This window comes from Marmota marmota, unplaced genomic scaffold, assembly GCF_001458135.2.
Source record: "Marmota marmota marmota unplaced genomic scaffold, marMar, whole genome shotgun sequence".
Classification (NCBI taxonomy): domain Eukaryota; kingdom Metazoa; phylum Chordata; class Mammalia; order Rodentia; family Sciuridae; genus Marmota; species Marmota marmota.
In genome coordinates, this window is record NW_025999869.1 from 13,623,222 (window position 1) to 13,641,850 (window position 18,629).

The 18,629-nt window shown below is 49.8% G+C and overlaps 2 protein-coding genes across 4 annotated transcripts in view; one reads left to right on the plus strand and one right to left on the minus strand.

The window, feature by feature from the left end:
- Ccnjl (cyclin J like) overlaps window positions 1-5,783 on the plus strand; it is a 52,311-nt gene extending 46,528 nt beyond the window's left edge. For all 3 annotated transcript variants that reach the window (XM_015492658.2, XM_048816190.1, XM_048816179.1), the window contains exons 5-6: window positions 1,468-1,627; window positions 3,679-5,783. In XM_015492658.2, coding sequence (XP_015348144.1) covers window positions 1,468-1,627; window positions 3,679-4,099 — 581 coding nt within the window. In that variant the 3' untranslated portion in view covers window positions 4,100-5,783. The remainder of the gene's footprint in view (window positions 1-1,467; window positions 1,628-3,678) is intronic.
- Window positions 5,784-12,017: 6,234 nt separating this feature from the next.
- Fabp6 (fatty acid binding protein 6) lies at window positions 12,018-18,269 on the minus strand. The gene is made up of 4 exons (XM_015492807.2): window positions 18,135-18,269; window positions 16,018-16,193; window positions 13,826-13,915; window positions 12,018-12,131 (listed from the first exon to the last, which is right to left on the minus strand). Exons 1-4 carry the CDS (start codon window positions 18,199-18,201, stop codon window positions 12,078-12,080), a joined length of 387 nt encoding a protein of 128 aa, XP_015348293.1. The 5' UTR covers window positions 18,202-18,269; the 3' UTR covers window positions 12,018-12,077.
- Window positions 18,270-18,629: the final 360 nt, after the last annotated feature.

Here is an 18,629-nt window from a genome sequence, read left to right on the forward strand (position 1 = left end):
TCAGAAGGCGCTGAAGGGCATGTCCATCTAGGTATGTAGGTAGAAGAGACAGCAGAGGCTTCTGGAGAGGCATCTGGTCCCCAGCAAACTACAGCTCAACCCATAATCCACTTATGGTAACCTGAACATTGCAGATGATTCGAATAGCACAGAGTCACAGCTCAGTCATCCCCAAAGAGCTTCACTGCACAGTAGGATATGAGATGGGAATTGTGTTTACATCTGCTTTAGCAATAAAGGTTACCCAGTTTGGGGACCCCTACTTGAAACCCCTCTCTTCCCAGTGTCTTAGAATGTAGGTGTGAGGTGACATACCAATCAGAAAAAATGCAGATAAAACCACTTGATCACCTACCACACACTCGATCACCTGCCACAAACCAGAAAGATCATGAATGGCAGTATCTGTGGTTCTGATATGAAGCATGAATTGAGTGCTTACTGTGTGCAGACTTGTTGGTCCAGAGCTATGCACACATTATCTCATTTGAACTTTACAGTGACCTCACACAAGCATCATTTTAGAAGTGAGGAAACTGATATTTAAAAAGTGACCTAACTTGGGGCCAGAGTTGTGCTCAGTGGTAGCGCACTTGCCTAACATGTGTGAGGCTCTGGGTTTGATTCTCAGCACTGCATATAAATAAATGAATGAAATAAAGGTCCATCGATATCTACAAAAATATATATATTTTTTAAATGGCCTAACTTACCCAAGATCTATTCTAAGATTTGAACCTGGGAGCCTGACTCCACAACTGTGCTTCTAACTAAAATACCACCCTAACTGACTGATACCCTAAAAGGTGAAAGTTCAAGTAATTGAAAGTCAAGAGCAATTTAAGACAACATAGGAAGGCACTGAAAACCAATGCCATTCATGAAAACTGTAGGAATTTCAGCTGTTGGCCTTTGTATAAAAATAGTATCAGCTTTGCTATGTTGCCGGCTATCTTAGTAGGACATGAGATTTCTCAGTAAACCTAGGGAAGGTGCCCATTGTAGTTATAAATATTAAATTCCTGTAGCTTTATTCCTGTAGTTTATTCATTCAGCACGTTTTCGCTGAGCACCTACTGTGGATCAAGCATTGTTGCTATTACTAAGCAGCCTTCAGTCATGCCCTAAAACAAAGTCCTTTGAAATGGTGTGTCATTCACCCATGACAACTAAAACAGGACAGATGTTTTACAGTTCTGTTTGTAGCCCATCAGCCAGCCCCATGTGGCCCCATAGGACCCATGGACAATAATTTGAAAAATCACTTGTCTAAGTAAATCCCCCAAACTGAGAGCAAAGGTGTCTTTGGGGAAAAAATATTTAATAATGGAACTTCATATTTTTCAAGTTTTTATCCTATTTGTAGTGCATCAGTGAATAGCCTTTGAACTCATTCATTTGTCTGCCAGTTCTCAGAACAGGCACAGGACTCCAAGGGTGCTGACTCCCTCTGGGATTCTCTTTCAGATCATATATTCTACAAATTCCGGCCTTCTGTGGTCGCTGCAGCCTGTGTTGGGGCCTCCAGGATCTGCCTGCAGCTTTCTCCCTACTGGACCAGAGACCTACAGAGGATCTCAAACTATTCCCTGGAACATCTTAGCACATGTATTGAAATCCTGCTGGTGTAGGTTCCTCTCCTGATCTCTGTGTTTCTTAAAAAATTGAGGTTCCACTTGCCCTTGAAGCCCACCTCAGGGCATGGGGGATTTCCTGAGTCTAGGGCCTCACCTACTGTGTCTCCTGATAGAAGTGGGGTTAGGGAATTGGCCCTTTCTATTTGGGGGTAGCTTTGGGTTTGTATATTTAAGATCAGGGAGCAAGGGAGAAGAGAGGCTGGGTGCCCCTCCTTCTACACACCTGGGCTGCTGGGCACAGTGGTGCACGCCTTTAATCCCAGCGACTCTGGGGCCCGAGGCAGGAGGATCACAATTCCAAAGCCAGTCTCAGCAACTTAGTGATGCCCTGAGCAACTTAGCAAGACCCTGTCTCAAAATTTAAAAAAAATAATTAAAAGAACTGGAAATGTGGCTCGGTGGTTAAACACCTCTGGGTTCAATCCCCAGTACCAAAAATAAAAATTAACATCTGGGCTCTTTGATCTAAGCCCAGTGTAATCTTATGGATAATCACACTGAGGGGCTCTTACAAGCGACTTTTCTCAGAAATGGCTGTGAAACTGACCTATCCAGCTAAACCCCAAGTGGCTTTACCTAAGAAGCTACAGCGTCTTTACAAGGGCCCCTGGGAATCTTGGGGAAGAAATGTTTGGTGTACCAGAGAACATGCTTAACGGCATCTTGGATCCTGCATTGTGAAATGGATATTGGAGTCCAAAGAGGTCCATGGGGACCTCAGGGAGGAGGGCAGACAGGACAGATCCTGCGTGGCCACCCCCAGTGCACTCCCTCTTGCACCCAACAGATGGCGGTACGTCTTGGATGTGGACCTGCATGGTGACAGCAAAATTCCTCAGGTCCCATGCTTGGCTGGTGGCTACCTGCTCTCTAAATTGTCAGTCCTGCTCCCTAGGCTTTGTCTTAAATTGTGTGTTTTTTAAAAGGTCCCCGAAGTCAGAGAACACAGCCTGATCAGAGTGCTGATGGCTGTCCTCGATTTAGCCACCAGCCCAGCCACACTCTATCACTGCACTATGTTCCCAGCCCTTTTTATAATTTATTTATTTACTTATTTTTTTAGTACCAGGGATCGAACCCAGAGGTGCTTAACCACTGAACTACATCCCCGGCCTGTTGTATTTTTTTTTTTTTTATTTTGAGGCAAGCTGAGTTCACTAAGTTGTTTTGGGCCTCGCTAAATTGTGGAGGCTGGCTTTGAACTGGCAGTTCTCCCGCCTCAACCTACCCAGCAGATGGGATTACAGGTGTGCACCACTGCAGCCGGCTTTATTTCTTATTCTGAGACAGAGTCTCACTAAGTTGCCCTGGCTGGCCTCAAACTTTCCATCTCCTGCCTCAGCCTCCCAAGTTGCTTCGATGGCAGGTGTGCGCCCCAATTCAGCCTGGCCTCACTCTTCACTGATGACTGCCACTTTGGGATATCCCCTTCTTGGATTAGTCATAGCTTCCATTTGCTCCTTTCTTACGTAAGCCTCTAATTGTTTTGTTTTCCCAAAAAGTTTTATGGGAAGCTTTTTTTCCGAGATGGGAAAAATCCCTATTGCAACATCCCTCTTTTCAGAGGGAGACACTTAGACCCCAGTGGGCAATTTACTTGGTGCTTAAAAGCTAAGGAGTAGCCCAGCTGGGGATAGAGTGAGCCCAGAAAGGCCTAGAAGGTAGAGCTTGTGCTGTGTGCTCATTCAGCACCCAAAGCACTTGGCTGTACCAAATGCTGGAAATGCAGAGGTGAGAAAAGCAGATGGGACCTGAGTTGTCCTCCAGGGTGGGGCAGGGCAGGGGCCACAGGGACTGCTCAGCCTAGTCTTGAGGGGTCAGGCTTTGTGGGAAAAGCTGCTCCAAGCTGAAATCTGAGGCCTGAGTCTAGTTGGGGAATAGCCGAGGGCACATGCAGACCCCTCCAGCACAGTGTGGCTGGGACCTGCAGTATCAGAGCGCACGCACCTCTCTGGGTCCCAGATACGAAGGAAGGTAGAGGTACACTCAGGTGTCTCGTTCTCTTTGACCTTCAAATCTCACTGGACTCTTCTTTTTTCAGAGCGTATGACAATGTCCTCAAGGATGCCGTCACGGTCAAGAGCCAAGCCTTGGCCATGGTGCCCGGCACGCCCCCGGCCCCCACCCAAGTGCTGTTCCAGCCGCCTGCCTACCCTGCCCTCAGCCAGGCGACAACGACCCTGGCCCAGCTCCAGGCCCCTGTGCAGGACCTGTGCTTGGCCTACAGGGACTCGCTGCAGGCCCACCGCTCAGGGAGCCTGCTCCCGGGAGGCACTGGCTCCTCCCTCCACACTCCTTACCCTACCCTCCAGCCCCTGGACATGTGTCCCATGCCTGTCCCCGCATCCCTTAGCATGCAGATGACCATTGCAGCCGAGCCGAGGCACTGCCTTGCTACCACCTACGGAAGCAGCTACTTCAGCGGGAGCCACTTGTTCCCTGCAGGCTGTTTTGACAGATAGGCCAACTTTGGGCCACATGGGCAAGCCTCAAAGAGCCAGGCAAAGGAACAGAACACCCCAGAGGAGAGCTGAGCCAGGTGAGGTGCCTGGAGGCCCTGCCCGAGAGCCCAGTGTCCTTGGACATAAAAAGGGCTTTTTTTTTTTTCCTTTAAATAAAACTGACCCAAGCAAAGCATTCAATGACATACCTCACCACCGAGAGCATTCCTCTGAAAATCCTCTCCCATGTGTGCCTGGGGTATAAAAAAGGCTCAGTGGCTGTCCCCCCAAGCAGGGGTCCAGTGAATCAAGAAAGACTTGGGAAGAGGCCAGAATACTAGACCACAAGCACCTCCAGTTCGGGCCTCAGAGACTTCTTCACTCTTAGCCGATGGCAGCCACGTCACTGACAAAGAACGGGCGGCCTGGCGCCTTCTCAGGACCCTGAAGCCAGCCGTGGTGGGTGCTCCCCTCCTTTGGCTCCACCGAGAGGCCTGTGCATGTGGGCTGAGTGCCTCCTTGCAAGACCCAGCGAGTGGCTGTCTCGCCTTTTGTTTTTGAACGTGAAACTTTTTCCGGCCTTTTAGATACTTCACATGCTGCTGCTTCCCCAAGTGATCTAGCTTTCTGTTCCGCAAGATGTTGTGTTTACATACTACATCAGGGATTTTGTGATACTTGAAAAAAAAAAATTCCTTAAGAGAAAAGAAACAAGTTTAATTGCCACACTCTGCCTGTCCCCCGCGAGACTGTCAGTTTTAACCCATCTTGGGATGGACCTGCAGTAGCACCAGAGGTCCCTTTTCAGAAGCACGCGATGGCGAGAACCACTTCGAAGGCTCTTTGTCCCAGAAGATTTCATGTCTTGGATGCTGTAAAACTTTGATGACCACCAGGGGGCTGGAGGGGAAAACGAAGGTGGACACCATCCCCACCTCCCTCCACCACTTGCTTATGGTATGTCAGGTGACACCAGCCCTGGCTTTGAGTTTGGCTAATAGCAAAGGGTAAGAATGTGGAATCCTTGTTAATGCTGCCTGGATGGGGACGTGGGGTGTATATGTCACCATCGCTGGTAGGCAAGGGGTTGGTTGCATCAAAAACCAGTATTGGGGGATCTGCAGCAAGAGGGATCTCAGGAAGATTCTTGTAACCATGTGCAATATGTTTTTATTCCGACTCCCAGCTTCTGCTCAGCATGTTTCTTTTGGTTTGTTGGTTTGTTGTCAGGGGACACACTGTTCACCCGTCAGAACTGGGAGGTACAAAGGACGGAAGCAAATTTAGTTGTTTGGTTTGCTTTTTATTTTATTTTTTTAAGAGAAACCCATCTTGGTTTTCTTGACTCATTGGTGTTCTTGACTCTTGACTCACTGTCTAGGAGACCGTGACGGGGGCCGCCAGGAAGGCGGCCGAGGGCTGCTGAGTCGGCTCCAGAGTTTTTTGGAGCAGATGAAAGTCTCAGCGTGGAAACGGAAAAGAAACGGGCTGTGGCTGAGGCGCTGCCGCCCCGCCACACTAGCATAGGAACTGCAGGGTCCTTTGTCTGTCTCCTTCCCCTTTGCTGACTCCTCCTATTTATGTGCGACTGGGTGGGACTCCAGGTTGTTGTGTCTGTCTGTTGTGGGGCCGGGAGCTCCTGAGGGGCTACCCCAGCAGCCTGGCTCCCAGAAATAAGTGTCTCGCAATAAACATATCACCTGCACTCGGTCTCTCTGTTGTCTTCCTGGGCTTCCCCTCTCAGGCCATCCCTTTTCTCCCCCCCTTCAGTGGGCCATCGAGTGTCTCCTGGGATGAGCAGCAGGGTTGTGGGGTATCAGGATTGGCAACAGCAAGACTGGCTTCTTTGGAGCTGGGTCCTGCCCTCTGAGCTGGAATTGGGCCTCCCTGGGAACACAGGCTGGGCAGAGAGGGTGTGTGTATGACTTGACATCCCAGCTCGTGACTGCACCAGTCAGGGCTCTCCAGGGTTCAACCAGTAGGACACGGGGAGAGATTTGCTTTAAGGAATTGGCTCATGCGACTGTGGGACTGGCATGTGTAAAAAGTGGGGCAGCATGACAACAGGCTGAAGACTCAGGTAAGAGTCAACACTTCTGGTTGGGCATGTGGCTCAGGGACAGAGTGCTTGCCTCCCATGCACAAGGCCCCGAGTTCAATTCCAATATCACAAGAAGAAGAAGAAAAAGTAGATACTGTAATGGAGCCTAAAATCTAGCTCATGTCAGAGGCTCAGGCATGACTTCTGTGTTGCGGTCTTGAGGCAAAATTCCACTCCTGGGAAACTTTAATCTCTGCCCAGAAGGTCTTTGGCTAGTGGAAAGGGGCCCGCCGGTGTTATGGAGGGTCATCTATCTGCTCGACTGTGAATGTCAGGCACATCTAAAACAACACCTTCACAGCAACATCTTCGCAAGTGTTTTATCAAGTCACTGAGCACCGTAGCCTAACCAAGTTGACATATAAAATTAACAATCGTAACCACTTTTTAGCCGTTGGAAGGTCGTTGACCAACTTCCCTGAGCCTCTGTCTTCTTACCTGTTAAAGTGGGGGCAGCAACAGCCCTTGCCTCAGGCTTCTCACGAAGATCAAACAATGTACATGAAGGCTGGCATCTCAAGAAAAAGGGGTAATTACTGTGTCTCTAAACACAAGATCACTGTAAGATGCACCATTATCTATGTACCAGTGCGTTTATTGTGTTGGGAGGGTGGGTTTGTATTTTTGAGACAGGATCTAATTATGTTGCTCAGGCTAGTCCTGGGCTCAAATGACCAAACATAGCTGAGACTACAGGTGTGCACCACTATGCCCAACTAAGAACTAAAGCCAAAAGCCAGGTGTGGTGGCACATACCTGTAATCCCATCAGCCCCGGAAGCCGAGGTAAGAGGATTGCAAGTTCAAAGCCATCCTCAGCAACTTAATAAGGCCCTAAGTAACTTAGACCCTGTGACAAAATAAAACATGAAGGAGGCTGGAGGTGTGGCTCAGTAGTTAAGTGTTCCTGGATTCAATCCCTGGTACCAAACAATAAGAAAAGAAAAAGTCTTGCCAAGCCCTGGGGATGTAGCCCAGCAGTAGAGTGCCTACTTGCCCAGTATTTGTGAAGACCTGAGTTCCATCCCCAGCATCACAAAAAGAAAAGAAAAAATCACCATCAACTTAATGACAGTGCTTAAGATGCCATGGATTCTATTCAGGAGTGTTTAAAAATGTCAAACTGTGTAGGTAGAACCACGGAAGACACATCCACTGACATAGAGGATATCAGATTCCTGCCCTTCCCTGAAGGGCTCTCTCTGGGGCCTGTCCTGCTCTCCGCCACCGGGTTCCAGCAAGAGAACCATCCTGAGAACTGGTGTTGCCAAGCAAATGTGCCTTTGGTTGGGGTGGGGAGGCATGCAGAGGTGTGTGGAAGTCCCAGGAAGGGTGCTTGGGGACCATGTCTGTTGGCAGGTGGAGTTGTGAGCTGATCTCCTCTCTGTGTACAAGGCCCAGTGAAGCACGAGGCTCTGGGTTTGGGAAGATTAGAGACAAGGCTCCATTTACCAAGAGCATCTGCCTCACTGTGGGCAAATCCCTCCCTCTTTGGGCTTCGGTTCCCCACCTGTTTCCATGGAGATGGTTGAGTTGATGGCTGAGTTTGAACTCAGGGGGAAGATGGGCTGCAGAGTCCCTGGCCCCTGCCTTCAGCTGGAGGGATTTCTCCCACACACGTGTGTTCCATTCAATATTTGGTCAATTCCCATGCTGGGGGTGGGTGGCTAGGAAAGGTTTTTTTTTTTTAAGTAACAGGGACGGCCTTAAAGGCCCTCCCAAGGGCTGACATCTGGCTGAATCCAGAGGTTTTCAAACCCGAGCAAGCTGAAGAATGAATGACCTGGAGACTTCTCTAAGAGGGGTGGCGTCCTGGAATCTGCATTTTTAACCATCTTCCTGGTGCCTTAAGTACAGCATTTCCTTGAAGAAGAAAAGAAGGGTTAAACGTGCAGGACACAGATTCCATGCTCACAGGAAGAGGGCAAGGAAACGACATCCCAACCCGATCTCAGCCATCTGAGCTCTCAACCTCGGCTTTATCTTGCACTTAACACTTCTTCCTTCTCTTAAGTATTTCTTTCACTGAGCTGTGTGAAGGATTGGGAGACTCAGGCTCCTTTTCCAATGAGAACTTGCTTCTATCCAGGTTAACATTTGCAAGTGCCCAGATTAGGGTTAGGGCCAGGCTTCCAGTGCCTCTCGCCCTTGAGAGTTTTTCAGGCCATCTCTTCAAAACTGTTTCTTCTCTGGTCTGCTCTTCTCCCTTCATCCTTGTGGGACTGGCTCCTTACCTTCATAGCAGTGATTCTCAGCTAGAGTCACTGCTGTGACCCAGGGAACATTTGGCAGTGTCTAGAGATATGATATATTCAATTGCAAGAGGAAATGGTCTTGGCATCCAGTGGGCAGAGATCAGGGGTGCTACTTAACAATATTATATGCACAGGACAAAGAAATGATCTGGCCCGGCACAGCGGCACACTTTTGTCACCCCAGCGGCTTGGGAGGCTGAAACAGGAAGATCACAAGTTCAAAGCCAGCCTCAGCAAAAGTGAAGCACTAAACAACTTAGTGAGATCCTGTATCTAAATAAAATACAAAGTAGTGCTGGGGATGTGGCTCGGTGAGTGAGTACCCCTGAGTTCAATCCCAAGCCCCATGCCCCCCAAAAAAAGAAATGATCTGGCTGCCCCTGGTGTGATGGTACACACCTGTAATCCCAGCCACTTGGAAGGCTGAGGCAGAAGTTTCATAAGTTTGAGTCCTGCATGGGCAACGAAGTGAGATCTCTCTCCAAATAAAAGTTTAAAGGGCTGTGGGTGTAGCTTCGGGGCATGGAGACATTATTTGCTAAAGGAGAGCCGCAGTGAATAAGGGAGTCAGTTCAAGCTCCTGCAATCTGAATCGGCCTTGCCACCCCACAGGGCCTGGTGCAAGGGTTTGGAATGAGAGAGAAGACCCACAGTGGCCCAGCGGCCCACCCTCTGTGGGAGCTCCCCATGCACTGGAGGAGCTTGACTGGAGGAAGTTGGTGCCCTGGCAGAGTGGGAGTGATGACCTCCAAGAGTCAGGGTGAAGGTCATGAGGAGCCTGGGGTTAAGGGCGCCTGCGTTAAGGTGTGGGGGATGGGGCCTCCCGCTGCATCTTGAACGGAGCTGGAAACACACTGCTAGCTTTTTGGAAGCCGTTGGTATACCTATTAACCTCTATCTGTGTAACTCCCCTGTGACCCAGGAGGGGACGGTTATATTAACCCATTTTACACACAGGAAATATAAGGCTCAGCAATGCCCAGGACCTGCCCACGTGGCTTACACGTTGGTGGAGGCACTCCCAATCCTTTAGTCTCACTGCCTTGGCACTGATGTTAGAGACAGGGGAGGTGAGGGCAGCGGGGGGCGCATACCGAATCCATTAGGTAAATTACAGCTGTTCCCCCACCTACAGCTGCGGAGCCTGAAGCTCAGAGAAGTGGATGAACTTCCCCAAGGTGACATCGGTACCATGTGACAGAAGAGGTATTCGAGTCCTGGCAATGTGACTGAGTCAAAGCTCCTAACTAACCACTCATCTCTTCTGGCTCCCAGGAGGCCAGTGAAGTGGATTTGCTTTCCTCCAGCTCACTTTCCGCCACTTACCCCAGAAACTAGCCTCCATCAGGGAGAGAAGCCTAGTCCATTACTCTCAGTGCTCCGCCCCCTTTGCTATGTGACCTTGGGTGAATTTCTTCCCTTCTCTGAGCCTTGGTTTTCCATATCGGAAATACACAGTTACAACTGAGATCCTGCTGTCCCAGGTTCTGCACTTCTGAGATTATGTGGCAACATGGGCTTAAGAGGTCCTTCCCTGCCAATAATTTGAATTTGTCCTTGAATAAATTATGGATATGAAATCTCTCTCTCCTTCCCTCCCCTCCTGCCTCTTCCTCTTCCTCTTTCCTGCCCTTCCTCCTTTCCTCTCCTCTCTCCTTCACTCAATTTTCAGTCTAATTATGGGTAACTCTGTGTTATTTAGAGACTTATTATCCAAGCTCATTATGAGTAATTATTCAGTCTGGAGGGGAAACAGCAACACTGCTAGTTTAATTTAATGCTTACCTAGTTCACTTAATTAGCAGTAAGTCTTGGCAAAACGTTGGAATTCGTGGGGTCCTGGCTGGGTGGGTGGGTGAGAGAGGCTGTTCTTGGAAAGACAAACAAGGTCTCAGGGTAGCCTTTGGGAGGAGGCAAGGGGAGAGTAGCCAGTAGGCTGGGCCTAGTGTCCGTCCAGGCTGCCCCGAGAGTGAAGGGCTGCAGATTGCACGGGGCCAGAAGAAACTTAGGGGAGGAAGCACTTATTAAGCACCTGATGTGTGCTAGGCAAAGCTTATTCTTTATTCCCCAAGTATAGAACTTGTACATTCAGGATAATTTAAGTCCTGCCTGCCTTTGAAAATTTGCAGTATGTTCTCTTTTCTGTGTGTGTGTGTGTGTGTGTGTGTGTATACATACTGGGGATTGAACCCACGGGTGCTTTACCACTAAGCTACATCCCCAGCCCTTTTTATTTTATTTTATTTTGAGACAGTATCTTTCTAAGACTTTCTAAAGTTACTTAGGGCCTCACTAAGTTGCTAAGGCTGTCTTGAACTTTCGATCCTCCTTCCTCAGCCTCCTGAGTCACTGGGATTACGAGCTTGTGCCACAGTGCCCATCTTCCTTTTAGTAATCTTAGAGTAATTTTGACTGTTAGGGGAAAGGTTTTCCTGTGAATTCTACCATGTCTTTTACCTCTCTCACAAGGGAAGTGCCAAGCTCAGGGCTTTGGGCAGGTAACAAGATACACCTAGAAGTTCACATTGCTTGGCTGTGACTTTTACAAATAGTTTCACTCTACCTATGGAAAATGACATTGACTGTCCACATATGGAAGTGACCTAAAACTTTCCATGATAGTAAGAATAAGTGAACTGTCATACAGAAAAATATTGGGTGAAAAGAAGTCAGGTTAATACCCAGATGTGGCAGACACTGCCAAGGAGAAAGGAGATGAAAACAGGGCTGTTCGGTGCCCTGGGTTAGGGATAGTCAAGCCAGGGACAAGCGGTCCACCCTTCTCCACCCCTGTGCCCTGGCAGGCCTGGTTTCCCATCAGTCATAGGACATCTGCTAAACCTGAACGCTGCCTCAGAAGCCACAACCCAAGGCTCCAGGGCCTGCCAAAGGATCAGAGAGGCTCCCTTCCCTAGCCTCTCCTAGCTCCTCCCAGAGGCCCCGCCCAGCCCAAGACCTCTAGTCCCTCCAGCCACTCCCACAGCCCTTCGCCAGCTCCTGGACTGTCATTTCCTTTCAACCCCTCATGGTTCTCCTGAGGCCTAAGGAGATGACTCCACAGCCCAGACGGAACCCCTCCCCAGGATAAGCCCTGGTGCTTGCACCCCGGGGTCTGCCCTGCGTTGGAGATTGGGCACTTTCTGGAGGTATGTCTGTGCCCCTCACCCGGCACCCAGAGTGCTCAGATGCTTATCTTGTGACCCATCTGAAAGTCCCAGGTGACTTGTCTTTTTAAAGGAGCCTTTATGGTATGCACTTGTCATCCCAGCTATTTGGGAAACTGAGACAGGAAGATTTGAGACCAACCTTAGCAACATAGCAAGACCCCATCTCTGTTTCCTGGAGAGGAGGACAGGGCGGGGGAGCCCAGAAGTATGTCACCATGGACTCTCTGTGGCTTCTCCCAGGGCAGGAGCATTGCAGTCCCCGTTCATGGCCCCCTCTGTCAGGCATGAAGAGGATCCCACTGGGGTCTCAAGGCCAATGCCTGGCCCATGCAATCATCCTTGGGGGCTTTCCCACCCCCACCCAGCCAGAGGCTGTCCCAAGACACCAGGAAACAAAGAGTTTCTGCAATGAGCAGTATCTGCTCTCATTCAGTTTTATTGGTGGGTTTCTATCCTCCCGGAGCCCCGGACAATGGCTCAGGCCACCCTCTTGCTCACGCGCTCATAAGTCACACCGCCGACGGTGGAGATCTGAAAGAAGCAGCCAGAACAGAAGGCGTCAGTGCAGTGACAGAGGCCGTCCACCATGTTCACTTCCTCTCCCCGACCCAGGCAATTCCCCTGCAGGATTCCACTGACCCTCCCAGCAGCCCTGGGAGGTTGCCCTGTTGCATAGGGGAGGAAACTGCAGGCTCCGAGAGCTTGGGAGATGGTTTCTGTTCTTGGGCACAAGCTTGCCTCTGGCTCTCACGCCCTGTGCTCTCCCTGCGCACTTCAGGCTGAGGAGCTTTGCTTCTGGGAATCAGGACCCCCCTGGCTGACATTTCATGTAAAAATGTACCAGAGCATTCACCAGATCCTCCAAGAGACCCTTTTCACCCAACGGAAGAGGGATACTCACTTCCTTTTATACTTGTGTAACACTATACATCTATTCAGTTATTTTTTAAAAAGTAAAAATGAAGGGAGAGAGAAGACCTATTGGCCTGGAAAACAGCCTAGTCTAGACACTGGGGGATGGGATTCGCCTCTGCCACTATTAGCTGTGTGGCCTTGGGAAAGTCACCTGCTGTCTCTGAGGCTGCCTGGTAAAGCTTCTTTATAAAACAGGAATAATGGAAGGCATTGAGCCTCTTAGGCACATTCGTCTTTATATTAATGCCCCCATCCCAATTCATAGTTAAGACCCCAGTCCCCAGTGTGAGGGCATTTGAAGACCAGACCTTGAAGAGGTAATGAGTTACAAGGGTGGAACCTCCTGATAGGAATACTGGCTTTCTAAGAAGAGACCTCTCTGTCTGCACTGGAAAACAGGAAGAGTGCCCACACCAGCCCCCAACAGTGCCGCCCCTTGATCCTAGACTCCCCAGCTTCCAAAATGGGGAAATTAAGCCACCTAAGCTAGGACAGGCAGTTCACTCCCTCCCTCCCCATCAGGCTCCTGAAGAGAGTAGTCGCAAAACAAGGGAAAGAGAGAAATGATCAGAAAGGGGCCGAGGAGAGGTAGGTGTCCAGCCCTGCCTCCCTCATCAGTGCCCTTCTGGAGAGTTCTTCCTAGACCTACGCTGGACGATTTCTCTTCCCTTTAACCTCATTTCTTCCCCCTAGGGAAAACTCAGGGGACCAGGGAGAAGAGGCAGAGGGGAGGCCAGAGCCCCCCAGGCAGCACTTCTGGCCAGGACTAGGCTTGGAGAGTGTGGGAGAGGCCAGTCCACGAAAATAGGTGGGGCAGACCTGCCAGCATTAAAAAATTTTTTTTCTAAGTAATTGCCAACATTTAACAGTGTGGAGAGACAAGTGCAAACTTCCAGCTTCTTTTGAAAAATCAGAAGATGTGGCAGGAAGGGCCTGAAGACCCCTGTGGGAAGGGAGTGAAATCGAAGCTGCCCCCGAGGGGCCCACCTGCACCACCTCCTTCATTTACATTCTGGGAAGGGTCCCGGGAGCCAGCAGACGTGTGCCCCTCACAAGTGGGGCGCTGGAGTCAGCTGTGCTCCCCTGGAATCCCAGCTTTCTCATCAAAGCTACATGCCTTCCTGCCAATCCCTTAGCTTCCCTGTGAAATGGAGATAAAAATCCCCCTCTGACAGAGGGTGTGTTCAGATCAAAGGAGAAATGTGCACCCTGCGCTAGGGAAGTTCCAGCTGCCCAGAGGCTGACCTTGAGAGGGGCGGTGACTGGGGGTCTGATGAATCAGTCCCCGAATCCAAGGGTCTGATACTCACCTCCACCAGCTTGTCACCCACCACCTCCGAGGTGTGGTGATAGTTGGGGAAGTCCACCACCAGCTTACTGCCCTCCATCTGCACTGTAGCCTGGAAGGGAAACACAGAACCTGAGCTACAAGAACCCTCCAAGCAGCTCAGCTCAGCCCCTCCAGGGAGGAAGAGCCCCCAGCAGCCCAGCGATCCTCTCTAGGAGTCTGCCTGGACACAGTCAGCGGCAGACTTCCGAAGAGATGACCTTGAGCAAGTCCTTTAACCTCTCCGTGCCTCAGTTTACCCATCACTCAAGTGGAGCAAGTGACTCCCTACTCATAGGGTTGCTGGAAGGAATAAATGATAAAGGGGACTAGGTGGAGGGAGCTCAGTGGTAGAGCATTGGCTTAGCCTGTGTAAGGGTCTAGATTCAGTTCCTAGCACCAAAAAATATTATTAAATAACAATCTATGCAAAGTACTTAGAACAGTGCCTGGTGCGCAGTGTAGTTAAGTGTACAGAGTTAGTCATGGAGCAATATTATCCAAGGAATTTGATTATAGCATTGTAGTAATTAACAACCTAAATATCCAGCCAATTTTATCCACCAGTCAATACCTAAATACGTACCAATGGGGGAGTGGTTAAAGAAATTAGAGCTTTTCTGTACTCTAGGATAATGTGCTACTATGAAAAAGAATAAAAAGAATCAATACGCTAACTCACTGAGGTTCTCTCCCAGGAGAGGTTAAGTTTTTTAAAAACCTAAATGGGTCTGGGACTAGAACTCAGTGATAGAGCCCCTGCTTAGCATGCACCAGGCCCTGGGCTCAACCCCCAGCAAGTTAAAAAAAATAAAAAATAGGGCTGAGGTTGTGGCTCAGCGATAGAGCACTCGCCTAGCATGTGCGAGGCCCCGGTTCAATCCTCAGCACCACATAAAAATAAATAATTAAATAAAGATATTGTGTTCAACTACAGCTAAAAAATAAACATTTTTTAAAAATTAAAAATAAAAAATACAAGTGGCAGTACGTGAACATCACGGTGACTTAAACCTTGGCAGCCTGAGGAGCAGGGTACTCTCATGCTCATGTGGAAGTCTACCGAGAGGACCCAGAAGGGGCGGAAGGCCTAAGGGACCAGCCCTGGTAGGATGGGGACAGCCAGCCACCTTCCCTTCTCTGCTACCCATAATTGACTACAGCTTCAAACCTGGGTGAGAGGGACTCTGGGGAAGCCCTGCTCTAGACTAAGGGGCAGCATAATAAGGGACCACAGAAGGTCAAGCAGGGATTTGTCAAGATGTCCAGAATTCTGTCTGAACGAACCTCCTGGCTGAATGCTTTAGTGACCTGGCAGCTCCGTGTCCCACTGGGGACTCGTGTGCGCCTGCAGAAGCAGTGCCCTCTGCAGATAGCTTAACCATTGGCACACAGCACCGTTCAGGCCGCTGTCCTGTGGCCACTTACTGGATGCAGAGTCTTAGGTCCATCGTGTGGCCTCCCTGAGCCTCATTTCTTTGCCTCTAAAACAAGAATAAATTACTGACCTCCCAGCCCAGCTTTCACTGTGTGTCAGGCACCCCGCAGGTGCTTCTGTGCATCATGGAGCTGACTCTTCTCCATGGCTCTTTGGGTCAAGGACCACACCTGGTGCCATGTCCTAGATGTCTGAGGCTCAGGGAAGTGAAAGGAATTATCCAAGGCCCACGGTCGCCCGTGAGAGATGCAGCTTCCAATCTTGCTGACGTGGACAACAGGGCCTGGGCTCCATATCTCTCTGCTACACTGAAAGGCAGCAGCTTCACAAAACAGCCGTGCCCTCTGGAGCCAGACCACCTAGGTGTCGAGGCCTACCCTTGCTGTGTGAACAGGGACAAGCTATTTAATCCCAGGACTCAGCTCCTGGGGAGAGAGCCATTGTAGCAACTTCAGAGGATTAACAAAGCTAAGAGATATAAACCATTCAACCAGCTTCTAGGTTATGTTATATTAGGTGCTCAGGAAGTGTTAGCTGATTTTATGGTCACTATAGTGTCCATTATTGACAACGGACATTACACACCAGGAGTGTTAAATTCTCAGGTAATTGGAGCTCTTAATGCTGGTGGCCACACTGTAGAGAGACGTCTCAGTCCGAGGAACATGGAGGCCCCATCTGAGATGGAGAAAGCCAGAGGGTGGGAAAGTGGGGAAGGGTGGCCAGGGGCCTCTCACCTTGAACTTCTTGCCACCCATGGTCTGTATCTCACTTTCCTTGCCAATGGTGAATTTGTTGGTCATGATGTGGCCCCCAGAGTAGGACTGGGCCCAGGTGAAGTCCTGCCCGTTCTGCTGTATCTCCGTGATGGTCTTGAAGTTGCGAGCCTTCTCAATCACCTCGCTGGATTGACCTGGGCCGGGTGACAGAGAGAGGGATCACCTAAGAACTGCTGTTTGGAGCCCTGTGGTTTGGGGCTAGAAGAGCACAGTGACAGAACATGCCTTCAAAGCCCGACTGTGCCAGGAGCCATGTGGCTGAGCCATGTGGCCACCTCTCTGTACCTACATGCTTTTATCCAGGCAATGAGGATCATCAGACTGACCTAAAGCTGGGGATGTCACTCAGTGGTACAGGGCTTGCTTAGTGTGTGATCCCTAAAAAATCCTTAAAAATTAAAAATAGGGCCTATCTCAGAGGGCTGTGGCAAGCATTCAATGTCATTGTGTCTTTTAAAGCTCCTGGCACCCATCTGTTCTTCATCAAAAATAGCTGATCTTCTAACAGTAATTATAAACATAATAGAAAATTGCCAAGTTCACAAAGTTCTAGATTGAATGGGACCTTCAAGATTGTCTTCTAATTCTCTTTTTCCTGTTTTGTTTTGTTTTGTTTTTACTGGGAATTGAACCCGGGGACACTTTTACCACTGAGCAACATCCCCAGCCCTTTTCATTTTGTATTTTGAGACAGGGTCTCACTAAGTTGTTGAGTGTCACTGGAATAACAGGTGCGAGCCACGGAACCTGGCTTGTCCTTCTAGTTTACAGTTAAGAAAATGGAGACTTAGCCAGGTGCCGTGGCTCATGCCTGTAATCCCAGCAGCATGGGAGGCTGATGTAGGAGGATTGCAAGTTCAAAGCTAGTCTCAGCAACTTAGCAAGGTCCTAGGCAACTCAGTGAGACCCTGTCTCTAAACAAAATACAAAAAAACGGCTGGGGATGTGGCTCAGTGGGTAAGCACCTGCTGGGTTCAATCCCTAGTACCAAAGGAAAAAATAATGGAGACATAGTCAGGTATGGTGACGCACACCCATCATCCCAGTAACTCGAGAAGCTGAGGCAGGAGGATTGCAAGTTTGAGGCCAGCCTGGGTAACTTAGCAAGACCCTGTCTCAAAATATAAATAAAAAGGACTGGTGATGTGACTCAGTGGTAGAGCACCCCTGGGTTCAATGCCTGGTGCTGGGGGGTGGGGTGGGGTGGGGAGGAAGGGGCTTTCCAGGATGGCAGAACAGAGTCTAGGCCTGAGTGGGCTCACTTGCAGCTCTACCCCCTGCAGCAGCCTGCCAGGACTCTCCAGAGGGTTCTGCCTCCACAGGCCTCAGGGAACAAGGGCCCTGCAGGCAAGAGGTGACCACCAAGAGGTAGTGCACAGGTCCCCCAAGCTGTTCACCAAGTCTGGGCTGGTACACTGCCTCAGACTTAGATGGTGCCACGGGATTGTCCCTGGTTCCTCACATCAGATCGTAAGTCAAGCCAGAAAGTATGAAACCCTGAATCTCTCTGCCCACCACAGCACAGGTAGAGGCCTGTGTTTGTTGAATGACTGAGTGAAGGAGTGACTTATCCAACCTGGTCTCTCTACTAATCTCCCTTTGTCATCTCTCCCCAGGCAGGACATGACAGGGTCCTGGATGCTAAAGACCTTTTCCACTGACTTGGGCAAGTCATGCCGAGTGTCCCCATAGGTGACATTGACATTGGGATAGCTCTTGCACACAGCAGGTGTCCAATAAATGTTTAAATGAATAAACACCAAGTTTCTCATTCACCAACAAAGCCTCCAAAAAATTACTAACTATGTGACCTTAGACTAGTTACTCAACTTCTCTGTGTCTCAAGTTTTCCATCTGTAGAAATACCAATATTCTATAGTATTTTAAAGTTAAAGTTGTCTTATGGTTTCTGTTATCCTCAGAGACAGCACAGAGGAGTTGCTCTACAAATGTGTGAGGGAATGAGTAAGTGAATGGATGAAGTCCTGTCCCGCTCTACCCAGGATTCTGGTTCCGGGCCCAAGCTGGCCGCCTCGGGCCAGCCCCAGGGAAGGCGTACTCAGGAGGCCACTCACCCAGGCGCTTCATGAACTCGTCATAATTCTTCTCACTCTCCAACTCGAACTTGCCGCTGAAGGCCATGCTGCTGGGAGGGCTGAGGCCAGACAGGAGGAGCAAGAAGAAGAGAGTCGATGCTGGGCCACCGGGAGTCTCAGCTTATAAATGCTCCCAGCTGCTGGGGCTCAGCCCCCAAATCACCCCATATCTCCCTCCTGACCCTGAAGAGGAAACACTTGCTGCTTTATGATGTGGGCAGGGCCCAGAGGGACAGGGCCCTGCGGTTATTCACCTTGGGGAAATGCCAGGCGTCAGACATTGCCCTTCCCTGCAAGGCCAGGGTCAGGACTCCTGGAGGATCTGAGGAGCCTGCCCCCTCTCTGCCTGTGCCTCCCTCCATTCACCCGTGTCCTGCCCTTCTGTCCTCCCATCTTCCCTTCACTCATTCACTCCCTCCTCATCGAATGTGGTGCACTGAGCACCTACTGTGTGTGGGGCCAGCCCTGAGCAGG

Excerpts from the sequence above, each read along its gene's own strand:
- Fabp6 (XM_015492807.2), bottom strand. The coding sequence starts at position 18,201 with ATGGCCTTCAGCGGCAAGTTCGAGTTGGAGAGTGAGAAGAATTATGAC. Across the intron at positions 13,916-16,017 it reads TGGGTGGCAAGAAGTTCAAG|GCTACAGTGCAGATGGAGGG; the intron begins GTGAGAGGCCCC and ends TTTCCCTTCCAG. Across the intron at positions 12,132-13,825 it reads TGGGTGACAAGCTGGTGGAG|ATCTCCACCGTCGGCGGTGT; the intron begins GTGAGTATCAGA and ends TGCTTCTTTCAG.